This window comes from Colias eurytheme, chromosome 11 (assembly GCF_061535395.1).
Source record: "Colias eurytheme isolate Ceu_HAF_F1 chromosome 11, ilColEury1 Martin Lab GWU primary, whole genome shotgun sequence".
Taxonomy (NCBI): Eukaryota; Metazoa; Arthropoda; class Insecta; order Lepidoptera; family Pieridae; genus Colias; species Colias eurytheme.
The window spans coordinates 9838174-9851832 of record NC_142990.1 but is presented as its reverse complement, the minus strand read 5'-3'; the positions used below and the strand labels follow the sequence as shown (position 1 = coordinate 9851832).

Sequence of the window (13659 nt, the reverse complement as noted above, 5' to 3'; positions counted from 1 at the left end):
AACGAGTGCATGTAAATTGTAAGACTATATATAATAAAAGTGGTCCAATATTTTATTATATTATGTTCGTTTTTTGTAACGATGTAACTCAAAAACTACTTGATTGATTTTTTAAATGCTTTTACTATCACAAAGTTTTATCTTTTATATAATAATAATAATACATATAAATAACTCCCCTGCGTTACATAAATAATTAACTTTTGATATCTTAGCTCCCAGTGAACTCCGAGCACGTCTCTTCAAATAACTTCTCATATCAAAATTCGTAAGCTCAAAAACTTGAAGACAAATGAGGACGAGTGTAAGTGAAAAGCGATGTTTTGCCCGCACTGATTTGCCTAAATCTAAATAATGGCTTCGTTGTGGTGAATTATAAATTCAGCTTGTTTTGCGGCTCTGCGCTCAACTCAAAGTTTTGCAGTATGATCGTTTTGGCGGACTTTTAATAGACCTTTGTTGTGTGAGCTTGTTCAAGACAGGCTCGTTAAATTTTGGACGTGTTATGACTATTGTCATGTGTAATTTGGGTAAATATTTTTTTCAAAAATTCTTATGTTATCTATTATTTTAATTATTTTGATTAATTCATAGATTAATTTGTTAATTTTTGTGTAAAGTATAAATTGTAGATGTTTACTTTTTTTGGAATATTAGAGCAATGTATTCAGTTTTTAAACTATTTTAAAAGGTCGATATTGTAAAACAATTACATAAGATTAGACATAATATGTTACCTGTACACATTGTATACTCTTTGTTTTTCTTTTGTGGCGCGAAGCTTGCGACGTTCCTATTCGCTAAAAATAAAAGTAAGCAGGTAAAGCGCCAATACATTTTCTTTATTTAGTGCCCTCCATTCGTAGAAATGGTTTCTTTTAGTTTCTAGTGAAACTGCGAACGACCGACATAAAAACTTTTATACAACTCTAATGAGAGTTCTCTAGCGGAGGTAAATAAGTTGAGAACCTATAATAGACACTTTTAATTAGCTTGGAATAAAGTGTTGACGAATCAAATGAAAAATAATGTAACTTTTCTTGATGTTGATTGGAAATTTCGATAGATATTCAGAAGAAAAATAATTTGTTTTATAAGTTTATTGCGGTTATGATATTTAAGCAACTTGGTAGTATTTCCACCACGCGTATAATATTTTTTTAAATATGAACGAAAGTTATAGTAATTGAAAACTATAATTATGATGAGTATGCAAGCAAAGCAGACACCAATAATAAGAAAATAGTATACACTAATTCATCAGTTTTATCATGGTTTTATCCATATATTAAAGATTCGTAACCAGTAGATTACACGGTATCTTTAATCTGAATTCAATAAAATGCACTTTTAAAAGCTAATCAACAATCAAATTAGATTCTTTTGATTAGAGAGCTTAAATTTTAGGTACCAACTTAAGTATTGCTACACGGAAAAATCTGTGCAAATTCTCGTTTAAAATTTAAATATTATTTTTCACTAGCTCCGCTCTCGCGAACTGAAAACAGAATCTAATTTATTACGCGCGGCTAAAAACTTGAACATCAAAAATTCCTCTCAACCTTGAATAATCAGCCCATAAACCTCGCATCACTCACAAAGATCGTTAATAATTTCGAAAACAGCCTTTAAAATTTCAAAACCTCATTAAGATACGCACGAATCGCCTCACATAAAGGTCGCGTTGTTGGGAACAAAAGGCAATTTTCGCTTATTCATTAAATGTAATTAAAAAGGGGTAGGATAATGATGAGCTGTGGTATTAATAACGAAATAATGCCAGGTTAGAGGTACCTACCGCGAGCACTCGTTAAGTACCTCTTTAGAAGCTTGTGTTAAACGATTTTAGCTGTTTTACTTCTGACAGTTCGTCATCAGGTTTCAGTGTAGGTACAACCATTTTTCAGGATTAATTTTTTATATAAACAACTAGCTGTCCCGGTAAATGTTGTTCTGCCTTTCTCTTGTCACTAAGGGGGACGAAAAATAGATGTTGTTCGATTCGCAGACCTACCTGCACACAAAATTTCATGTAAATCGGCCAAAACGATTCGGAGGAGTTTAACTTCAAGCACCGCGACACAAGAAGTTTATATAGTACTAGCTTACCGCCCGCGTCTTCGCCCGCTTTGTCTAAAACCTAATAAATTATATACTAAAACCTTCCAATCTATTAAAAAAAAAACCGCATCAAAATCCGTTGCGTAGTTTTAAAGATTTAAGCATACAAAGGGACATAGGGACAGAGAAAGCGACTTTGAATTATACTATGTAGTGACTAGCGGTCTGCCCGGGCTTCGCCCGTGTAACATATTTACGTTTTCTCTCGATAAGAACTATTCTCGTACTTACTAGGAATATTATAAAAAAATAATTAACGAAATCGGTTCAGCCGTTCTTGAGTTATGCGATTACCAACACATTTTACGATTCATTTTTATATTATAGAGATGAGATAAGTCCTGAAATTCACTTGGAGTTTTTAAGTAGTCAATGATATTTCTTATTTATTTTTACAGGGTAAACATATAAACATGTCTGTAACCTCTGCATTCGTAGTATTATAAATAACTTAAATTTTAATACGTTAACATTTCGCTAAGTATTTCATCTTTGAAATATATTGCTATTGAAGTTGCGAGGTAAAGTCGACTGAGTGTTATGAATATTGTAATGAGAGATATATTTAAATGTATCCATTTAAAATCAACAACCTAAATAAGAGTTATTTTTTGTATAAGAACGAACTTTATATTATTTGTTTTTGTCTCTCTTAAGACTCGAAATTTGTAAAAAGTGGTCTATGTAGCCTCAGCCCGCTCTGTAGCTTCCTAACTATCTCCAAAAAATAATATCAAAGTATCAATCTATTGCAACTATAAAGATAATCAAACAAACCTTTCGTATTTAAATACTAGCTGTGCTCCGCGGTTTCGCCCGCATTTCTCCGCTCCTGTTGGTCTTAGAGTGATGATAATACTATATATTTAATATATAACTATATATTTCCTATGTATAGCCTTCCACGATAAATGGGCTATCTAACACCGAAAGAATTTTTCAATTCGGACCAGTAGTTCCTGAGATTAGCGCGTTCAAACAAACAAACTCTTCAGCTTTATAATATTAGTATAGATTAGTAAGGATTAAATTTTGTCTTAACTTATTACAATCATAAGGTAAATTCTCACTACTACGTCTTTAATTATTCCACAGTGCAACATAGACATTGTAAGTTAACGTTATTCTTGTACGTTTTAATGAGCAAACACCTCATATGTCATCAACACAACTACAACACATTCGTTAAACAACAAATTATGTGTAGTTTTCATAATATGGAGTTTTTACTGATTATAATATTATAATAAAAAGCATAATTATATGTACCTTTGTAGTTCTATTTCTAGTATATCAATTATTTACGTAAATAAATAAAAATTAAACTATTCTTTGGTTAAGTAAGGAAATATCGACTCTAAAAGTTGTAAAAGTCTTATTTTTCAGGGTTTTCTGTTTGTACGAAACCCAAAGTGTGAGTCTGATTCGCACTTGGTTGGTTTTTATTACAGTAGGTACTTCCGTGCGGACACTGTATCACATAGGTTTTCTTAATGAGGCCACACTCATTAACCGAACCTAGTTTAGTTTATTTTTTATCATGTAAATAAGATAACAGAAATAACATCATTATTTTTGGCTGGTTATAGGTAAACACATATTATGCCGCTACGAGCTACGACGCACTGTTTTTAAATGTAATACTTTAATCATTATCCAAACTATATTGTAATAAATAATTGTACTCATGTGATAAAAACAGTGTAATTCTTAATAGTCACAGTAACATCTCGTTATCTTAATATATAGACAATATACAATATCGTGTCACAATGTTTGTCCTCAATGGACTTCTAAACCACTTAACCGATTATAATAAAATTCGCACACCATGTGCAGTTCAATCCAACTTGAGAGATAGGATAGGTTTTATCCCGGAAATCCCACGGGAAAGGGAACTATGCGGGGTTTTATCTGAAAACGCGGGCGAAGCCGCGGGCGGAAAGCTAGTTTTATATATTTTATGCAAGATTTAAATGTGAATAAATACGTGGCGTTGTTAATGATGCTTTAGTTCAAATGCAATTTTAAATAAAACTAGTGGACGTGTTGTAAGCTTCTTGTAAGGTATACACTTGGTTTTTGTATTTTAATTTTATACTTATTACGTAATTAACTCAAACTCAAACATTTATTTATTCAATTAGACTTCTTCAAGAAGCACTTTTGAAACGTCAATACATATTTTTAACATTTACCACCGATTCGGAAAGCAGTATCTATGGAGAAGAACAGGCAAGAAACTCCATAGTTGCTCTTTTAAATCATTTCAGTATTACAATTTAATTTTACAAAATATGTAACTGTAGGTATATTATCATTATAATATGCCAAAGAACTGTCCTGTGGTTTTTTACGCGACAATATATAGTAATTATACATCCTAGAGCTGTTAATTACAATACAAATATTGTTTAAATATATTATGTTATCTTACTCTAGAGAATTATGCTATGCCATATTATAAGCATGACAGTATAGTAGCAAATATATTCAGCGGCAGACAATAGAATTAACTGCGCAATTACCGTTTTATTTAAGTAATATATCAACTATCATATAATTTATTAATATCATCATTATATGTTATAAATATGGTGACGTCACACAACTGAATAAATAGCTAAAGCCATGATAATTATTAATAATATGTGTAAACGATTTACTTTAATATAACACGAAGGCGTCTGATTTATGTATTATTTTGATAGGTATTATTTACAAATAATTTTATGTATTTTCCGCGACGTTTCTCACAAAACGGGAAATTTCATTTTTTATAATCATCTAATTTATAAAAAAAATGTTGTGTGGTTTTATGAAACCACGGTAAAAGTGAAACTTAGGCACAAAATTATCGTATTTGTACGATAATGACTCCGAACACTGCTTTATACCTACTCGGCAGCCGACCGTCACGCGACATGCGCTACACAGACCAAAAAGTTTGAGACGATGTAATAAAAGTTTCACTTTAATAAAACAATTTGAAATTCTAAAAAATAAAATTTATTATGTCTACAAACTAACTGACTTACGTACACACTTTAGATCACATTCTCAAACTTTGTAAAAATTATATTTTGTTACACTTTTATCACACATTTTTTAAACTTACATAGTATTTAAACCAAGCCATATTGTAGAAAAAGATACTTAAAATCTACTTAATTTTTAAAATTATAACTAACTGTAGCAGTCGTAGAGTATTTAATTATTCTATAGGTTTTTCGATGTTTCTTCTTCTATCTTTCTTGTGTTCAAAGTAGAGCCAGCTGTAAATAACGTAGGTATTTAATAAACATTTAAATATTTTCTTACCATAAGATAAGATCTTAAACACACACACATCTTAATAAAAAAAATGTTTAAGATTGAAATCTGTCGAATTCTTAACTAGGGGCTGATTTTCCAATTCCAAATATTGGTCAAAACAAATGTGTCTTAATTATGCGAATCCTTTGACAGGTGACATTAATTAGATGGATAAGTTACAGCCAAGTTTCAGCCAAGGATTAATAAAAGATCGGTCTTTAGAGGGAGTGAAAACCTTTAGTTTTATCTTTTTCACTGACTGCACTTTTTACCTCAATTAGAAGTTTAAAAATAGTATCAACTATACGTTTTAACATAATATGATATCACAATGATCTAAGTACGATACAGTCGACTTAATCAAGGTTGAAAATGGCGTTTCTTATTTGTCTCTCAATCACGCAATATTCCCTTTTATACTCAAACGTATGGTCAAAAAATTTTGACAGCGGAGCGGCGCCATTTTCAATCGTATAGGTATATATTAATATATTTTTTTCATTTTATAGGTATAGGAAAGTACACGAAAATAGTCTTGATATAAATACCTGAATTGGACAATAGCTGGCACGGTAAGTAGCCCTCCAAGTATGAACACAGCACCGGGCAGCACGTTAAGTGTGGACATGTAAACCCTGGAGTATAGTGGCCCGTAGAGGAGAGGCGTCATAGCCTCCGCTAGACCAAATAGGGAGTTTACTTTGCCTGTAATAATATAATTATTGGTGACATGCAGTGGTTAAAAGCGGCGAAGTGTTAGAGTTTCGGTTCCGAAAGAACGAAAAGTTTCTGTGGACAAGTGTTTGTGTTTGCCAAAATATAGAGATTGAATGAAATGTGAAATTTATTTATTCCGTTTTTATAGGGGGACGAGAAAATGATAAGTTCTGTAGGTAGTATAATTTATTAAAGTTTACAAAGCTTATCTTACCGGTGAGATTCAAATTAGAATACTTGATGGAATTTAAAACTATTTATCTGTATATTGATTCCAGGACCAATGGCTATATTATGTGATCAGACAAAAGCTATAGATATTATCAATTACTCACCAAACTCTTCTCCACTGACCAGTTTTGTTGCAATCGAGCGCATCGCTATAAACGAAGTGCCATTCAACAATTCTAATAGCGGCGCTGTAAAAAAAACAATAATTTAATAAATTGTACTCAGACTTACCTATGTTATATCCCTAAACTCATCACCAAGTAGGTGCGATTTTGTTTTATATCTATATAAATTGAATGAATGTTTGTCGATATCTTTAATCAATGGCAGAATCTTGGTAAATTTTGAGCAATTATAAGTTTTGCTTATGCCAGTTTACATAGCATTTTCTCGTAGCAGATACAATTCATTTCCTCAAGGTAATATGATAAATACACATTTGGCGATTCAATATTATTATTTAAATGGAAAAATATACCTTAGCACAATTGAAACAAACTCTTTTTCGAAAATAAGGTGTCTTCAATACCTAGGCGTAATACCATAAGTGTTTGAAAACTAATATAGATATTTTCAATACCTAATCGATAACTCCACACCCTAACGGTTCAAATCCTGAAATCTTATCACGAATTAGATATTATCGATAATCTTAATCGAATAAATACACAGTAATTCAATTTAGAAATTCACCACGATGGATTTGATACGGATGCTCAATTCAATTTAATGATTACATTCATTAATGATAATATTATATAGATTTAGTTTCAGTGCTCTTTATTTGCGTACCCATCTCTCAACAATCCCTTCAGTTGATTTTAGAATTAATTAGGACGTGACAATGTTTAAAAATATAAAATTTATTTTTTACATTGGTCTTATTCGGTTTTGGAGTCGCAGGATTATTATTTAATTTATAAACAAATAAATTTAAGCTACAACCTCCAATAGACTACAAGCCCGCATATGAAAAAAATATGGGTCAAATGAACCACCACGGGACATATCTAGTACGAAAGAAGAGCAAAAAATAATAAGATTCATCACTATGCCGTCACTTGTAAGCTGTCCAACTGAGTGCAGATGAGAATTGAAAAGTACAGGTAGACTCGGTAAATTTTGGTCATATATTTTTGTACGGCATTCTTAACCATCGATAGATCCATTAAAAATAATAATAAACCGCTCAGTGCCGTACAAAAATGTGGGTCCACCAAGTCGGAATTTTTATTTAATTTCCGAGAGTTACCGGGGGTAAATTTGGTCATTTGACCATGTACGGCATCTGTGTCATACTATTGCTATACTGCTTTTAATCCATTATTCCGCAACGCCGTACAAAAATCATGGGGACAAGGGGAAAAAATCGAGAGTTGTAATCCCCTCTCTTTCCCCACTCCAGGGGGTCATTTGACACAACACGAAATAAATTTATTTTTAAAGTATTTTATGCATAGATAATATTTTTTCATGTGCCGTACATTTTCGTTGGTTCAAAGGGGAAAAATCTGAAAAAGAAAAAATCCATATAACGAAATGTTTGCTTTGTATTTTTCTAATAAAATATAAATATACATTAATATTAAGAAGCTCGAGGTGGTTAATTATCACCTTGGAAAGTCGGAGGCAAGTGGAATGGACTCCGTTAAATTGATGAACTAATAAAAAGTGAATTATATGCAATCAGCCCATGAATACAGGTAAAGTCACAAGCAAATGCTAGTAATATATACATATTCAAAATGTACAAGTAAAGCGCTTTCAAATGATACCAAACACGGCATATTTATCTTAACTTTATTTTTTTACTCTGTATGTTTTGTCCGCTAGAGGGCGCCACATTAGATTTTGTGAAACCCCATATAGCCTTTAGCTAGCTGGTCGCTGGTTATCCAGTGAACAATTCAGACGCTTCTAATGATATGTCATTTGTCGAATTCTGATAAGTAGTTTAGAAGTTACGAGGGAATAGATGAACATACATACATGACCTGTCAAAACCATAACTCTCCTTTTGCTTTGCCGTAGTTGGGTAAAAATATGTTAATGCCGTACTGTATCAAATGGCCATAAAGCACCCTTAAAATTGTAGCTTTCGTCGCTTTCATCAGCCTAAAAGATGTGGTCTGCACAAAAATGTACGGCATCGTTTTTTCCTAATTTATCTATGTTTATACTATTTAAAACAACGAATAAAGTGTAGAAAACTATTATATTTCATTAATCTACGATGTTTAAACTTAAACAAAATTTCTGGTTTTGCATTTCTCTATAACTTTTTTTAGAACGGTTTCTTTTGAACGGCAATACTATACAACAATTGAATTTTACAATATCATGTTAAAAAAAAAGTTCCCGTACAGGGTCAAATGACCTTACAGCTCTTTATATCAAGAATTCGATGAAATTAAGATGATTATTGGTATACATTTAAAAGAACAATTATTTTTTGACGGCATTGCTTTTAATAGTACTTTTGAGTGCTAGATAATGTTTTGGAACCGAAGCCGTACTTAGTCAAATGACCCCCTGGAGTGGGGAAAGAGAGGGGATTGCAACTCTCGATTTTTTCCCCTTGTCCCCATGATTTTTGTACGGCGTTGCGGAATAATGGATTAAAAGCAGTATAGCAATAGTATGACACAGATGCCGTACATGGTCAAATGACCAAATTTACCCCCGGTAACTCTCGGAAATTAAATAAAAATTCCGACTTGGTGGACCCACATTTTTGTACGGCACTGAGCGGTTTCTTATTATTTTTAATGGATCTATCGATGGTTAAGAATCCCGTACAAAAATATATGACCAAAATTTACCGAGTCTACCTGTACTTTTGAATTCTCATCTGCACTCAGTTGGACAGCTTACAAGTGACGGCATAGTGATGAATCTTATTATTTTTTGCTCTTCTTTCGTACTAGATATGTCCCGTGGTGGTTCATTTGACCCATATTTTTTTCATATGCGGGCTTGTAGTCTACAAATTTATAACAATAGTTTATAGTGGTAAGCTTTTTTTCACAGTTTGAAAATTAAGAAAAACTTAAAACTAATTTTAATGTCAAAATCTTGGATAGTCCAGTGATATTTCTAACAAAGAATAAACACTAGTTGTAATTTGATTTATTCTCTGTTACATTTAGTCTGTGATCCTGGTATCACTGACCAAATATCATTTTAAACCAGATATTCTGATCAAGTTCACTCACCTAAATAAATTTCTAGATCGTTCCTCGCGAAGCCGTACGCGAAAGATGCGACGATCTTACTGGTGCATGATATTATTCCCAATATCGTGTCGTCTAATTTTAAATAGCCGCTGAATAGGGACATAGAAAATGCTGTACCTGAAATTGAAATTATATTATATTTTCCTGGTAACGATTATTTATGGGGTATTATTTTTACAGTATTTTTTTCAATGGATATGCCTATTATGTAATATTTTAAGTTTTAACACGTCTTTAACCCATTGACCACCGTAAGGCCCGATCGGGGCGCGACACAATAGATTTTCTATTGTGTCTGTGATTCCGAGGACTGATGGATTAATATAAATATAGTTTTATGCTTTCGTCTTTTAGTGTACAATAAATAATTTTTAGTATTATTTTATACATATATATAACTATTAGGTACTGGTAGTATGTATTTGGTAGTAGATACAAGAATATATGAGATTTATTGAGTAATATCAATAATATTGGTAAACTTCCTGACAATAATAGATGATTTTGATCGTTTTTAAAGATTAAATAACATATTTTCATGAAGAAGGCTCTGTTTACTTTATCAATTAATTTTCGGTAACTAATGAATTCCATTAGGTCTGTTGCTATAAACAAATTATTTTTTTGGCTTAAGGACATTCTTTTATTCAGTATTATTTCTTTAATTGTTTTATTTGATTGATAATAATGAGGAAAATTGCAAAAAATTATTATTACGTGTATAAGATATTTTAAAGCATAATATTGAGAAACAAGTCGATATTTATGATTTGATTTTCATTAAAACAGACGTTTAAAATTTCTTCCTAAACAAGAAATAAACAATATGGCACGATAAACTGAACAATAACTTGTTTTTTGCAATTATCATAATATGTTACTATACTCCTAGTTGTAAAGAATCATAATATCAATATAAACAATGACTTACCAATTAAATTGGTTACAATACAATAAGTAGACCATATGCTAAACTTCACTTCGTCCCAATTAAATCTGTATCGAGCGAAAAGGTACATAACAGCGTACTCTCCTAAAATAAACAATTCTTTAGAAATAAAAACATTTTTATTAGCACGAGGTTCATTAAGTACATAGGATAAGCAGAAAATGCTTTCGAGGAAAATGGAGATAATAAATAAACATCTGATAATGATGTTTTTTAATTGTTAGTTATTTATATCTAGCACGTTTTTTAAACTCAACCAAATTAGGCTAAAAAAGACGAAAAAAAAAATGCGTTTAAACAAAGAAAAATAAACACTTTTTTGTTTAAACAATTATCTACATGAATTACCTTGCATTGGTCCAAAAATTACGAAAACTGCGAAAAGTAGAAGACACACACGCATCCTTCTATTTCCTGGACCCTTTCTGAACGCAACTTTAAATGTTTCTTTTACTAATCTAAAATCAAAGAATTCGCGAAAGAATCCAAAACATCCGCTACGCTTCTGTAAATAAATTTATTTTGATTATAAAAACCTAGAATCTTAAACTTAAAAAGATATGACAATTAAAAAAGATTTAGGTTTACAATAAAAATAGGAAAAAATTTAGGTTAACATTAAATTACTTATTATTCTTGTATGCTAGATTGTAATTAATATAAGGTACTATTGAAATTGATTGTAAAGTATAAAAAAAATATATTAAAAGATAATACTTACATTTTCAACAGTTTTTAGTTTAGTATCCTCAAGATAGAAGAATCCATATATAAGGCTGAACATGTAAAGGCAGACTGATATGGAAAATACTCCATAATATCCAACCCATTTCAGAAATATACCACTAAATGCACTTCCAATAGGATAGCCAAGAGACATGCATAAATTCGCAATACCTACTCTATAAGTCCGATCTTCGACTGTTGTAATATCACTGATATAACTGAATATGCCTATAAAGTTTGTAAACCAACCCCCCGTTAAAGCAGGAAACACAGATTCTGTCAACGCCGTCACTTCAGCCGGTAATTCATAGAAGAAATAAGTATTTATCATGAAACCAATACACGATAGCATTTCGCCTACGATAGGCAAAAGGATGCAAGGTTTTCGTCTTCCAGTTTTATCACTCCAAGCGCCAACAAACAGAATTATAAGAACGGGGAACGCGGTCTGTATTATGTTCTTCCAAGATTGTATATACGCTGTTAGTAATTGCACATTATCCTCATATTCAGTATAGTTTCCTATATCCCTCGCTTTAAGAGCTTCACAGACTTCAGAAGAGTAATTTAAGTTGACAAGACAAGCTTTTTCAAGATTCAAATTTTGCGTAGCCAGAGACGCCAACACGCTGGGCATTACGTAGCACACCATAATTGGTTCCACTGTTATGTTTTGCTTTATAATTTTAAGTTTCGATAGTAACGACACGTCTTTTCCTTTAACTTTTTCTTTAACGTTTTTATTATCTGGCTTTAATGGATCACTTTCATTTATACTTTCCTTATTTTCATCATCTTCGCCTCTGTTATCTTTCGGAATAACAGCTTCAGACTTTTCCATTTTAAAGCGATTAAAATCAACGTATTTTAAGGATTCGTAATATTTTCACAAGTTCACATCTCTTACCGAGTGGTGTATGAGCTACGCGATGAATGGAAACAATGAAGATAAATAATTAAGTTAGTTAAAAACCCTTGTTTACTTTTCGATTATAATTATTGTGTTCTCAATATTGACGAAGAGATTTTCAGTACTTGATAAAAGAGCATCATAACTATCGTCAAGGTTGATGTTAAACCAACTTTACGCATCCACTACGAGTTGTTATAAATACACTTCATTCTCATGTGTGTAAAGTTTATACAAATTTATTGTCTGTTATAAGACTATAAATAGATATGCATTTTGGAAACTTAAATAAAAATAGTTATCTTTTCCAACGTTTTAATAAAATATATTGAGTAAAAATTATTTAATTAAAAAGGGCATTTACTTCAGACTTATATGTACAGTAAGTATTAAGTATTACCTTGTCTAATTAATTATATTAATAACGGCAAGTCAAATAACGGCAGCGCCACAGTATTACAATATTATTTCCTACAGTAAGGAATCGCCTTTGATGTCGCGCGATGCCGCCGCCAGCGTAGGTACTTACGCTGCCACACGAAAATACGCTAGGGTTGCAACAAATGGGAAATAAAACAATTTTGATTATTAATATTATGATGAAATCATTTATTCATATGTACATTCAAAATAATTGCGATTATTAAATCTGATGTAATTATTTGTTCATAAATATATAATTACAGATATTGCACTGCTAAATATTATTTACGTGGACACTTTATTTTTGGATGTTCTTAATTGTATATTATACCATTTAACTAAGTAATGCATTCGCATTGGGATGTACAATCTGATTAGAAAATAATGAGGACAACATATACATAGCTTTGATTTTAATTCAACAGATACAATTAATACAATCTTTCTGAAATATTGTTTCCTTCTGGGATTTCAATGTAGATTTACATCCGTAAACGGAACAGTTTTTGCGCGTCATAATAGAATATGTAAGTACCTATGTATAATAAAATTATTACACAAAAAATACGACTGCGTCATCCTTTCGCGATAGTTAATGCAAACTCAGCGTGATTGCATTAAGCGGCCCGCGTCGCCCGACCCCCCGCCAGTTCCCCTCCGTTTCTCTGCACAAGTACATTCGTCGCCATACTGTAGGATGGTAATACTGTGGCAGCGCGATGATCAAAGCGATGAGTAGCGCAAGGAGCATTGTGTGGCAGGAGCATAAGAACCAGCGTCAGAAAATTTGCTGCCTAACAAAAAAAAAAAAAAGTGTGTGCGTGTAACCTTTACGCGCGATTGAAGTAAAACGCACATGTCAATATAACCTTGTTATTGAATATTATAAAATGTCGCAATTGTCAGAAAATTTATTTTTAATTTACTTATTTTAAAAGTAATAAATAAACAAGTATATTTAGAGATTTTCAAAAAATTTTGCAATTTAAAATAATGTTTTTAAAACTGTTGAATTTTTCATTCACTTTGCT

The 13659-nt window shown here is 31.6% G+C and overlaps 1 protein-coding gene across 1 annotated transcript; it reads right to left on the bottom strand.

The window, feature by feature from the left end:
• Positions 1 to 5192: 5192 nt before the first annotated feature.
• Positions 5193 to 12239, bottom strand: LOC149904807 (proton-coupled folate transporter-like). The gene is made up of 7 exons (XM_090107294.1): positions 11291 to 12239; positions 10918 to 11074; positions 10552 to 10653; positions 9600 to 9737; positions 6489 to 6572; positions 5985 to 6141; positions 5193 to 5396 (listed from the first exon to the last, which is right to left on the bottom strand). The coding sequence occupies exons 1-7, from the start codon at positions 12134 to 12136 to the stop codon at positions 5336 to 5338; spliced, it is 1545 nt and encodes a 514-aa protein (XP_089963420.1). The 5' UTR covers positions 12137 to 12239; the 3' UTR covers positions 5193 to 5335.
• Between the last annotated feature and the right edge of the window lie 1420 nt (positions 12240 to 13659).

Bases quoted from the DNA above. Each gene is read 5' to 3' on its own strand.
- LOC149904807 (XM_090107294.1), bottom strand. From the start codon at position 12,136: ATGGAAAAGTCTGAAGCTGTTATTCCGAAAGATAACAGAGGCGAAGAT. The intron at 9,738-10,551 runs GTAAGTCATTGT...TTTCAATTTCAG, and splicing joins TATTGTAACCAATTTAATTG to GTACAGCATTTTCTATGTCC. The intron at 6,142-6,488 runs GTGAGTAATTGA...ATATTATTACAG, and splicing joins GGTCAGTGGAGAAGAGTTTG to GCAAAGTAAACTCCCTATTT.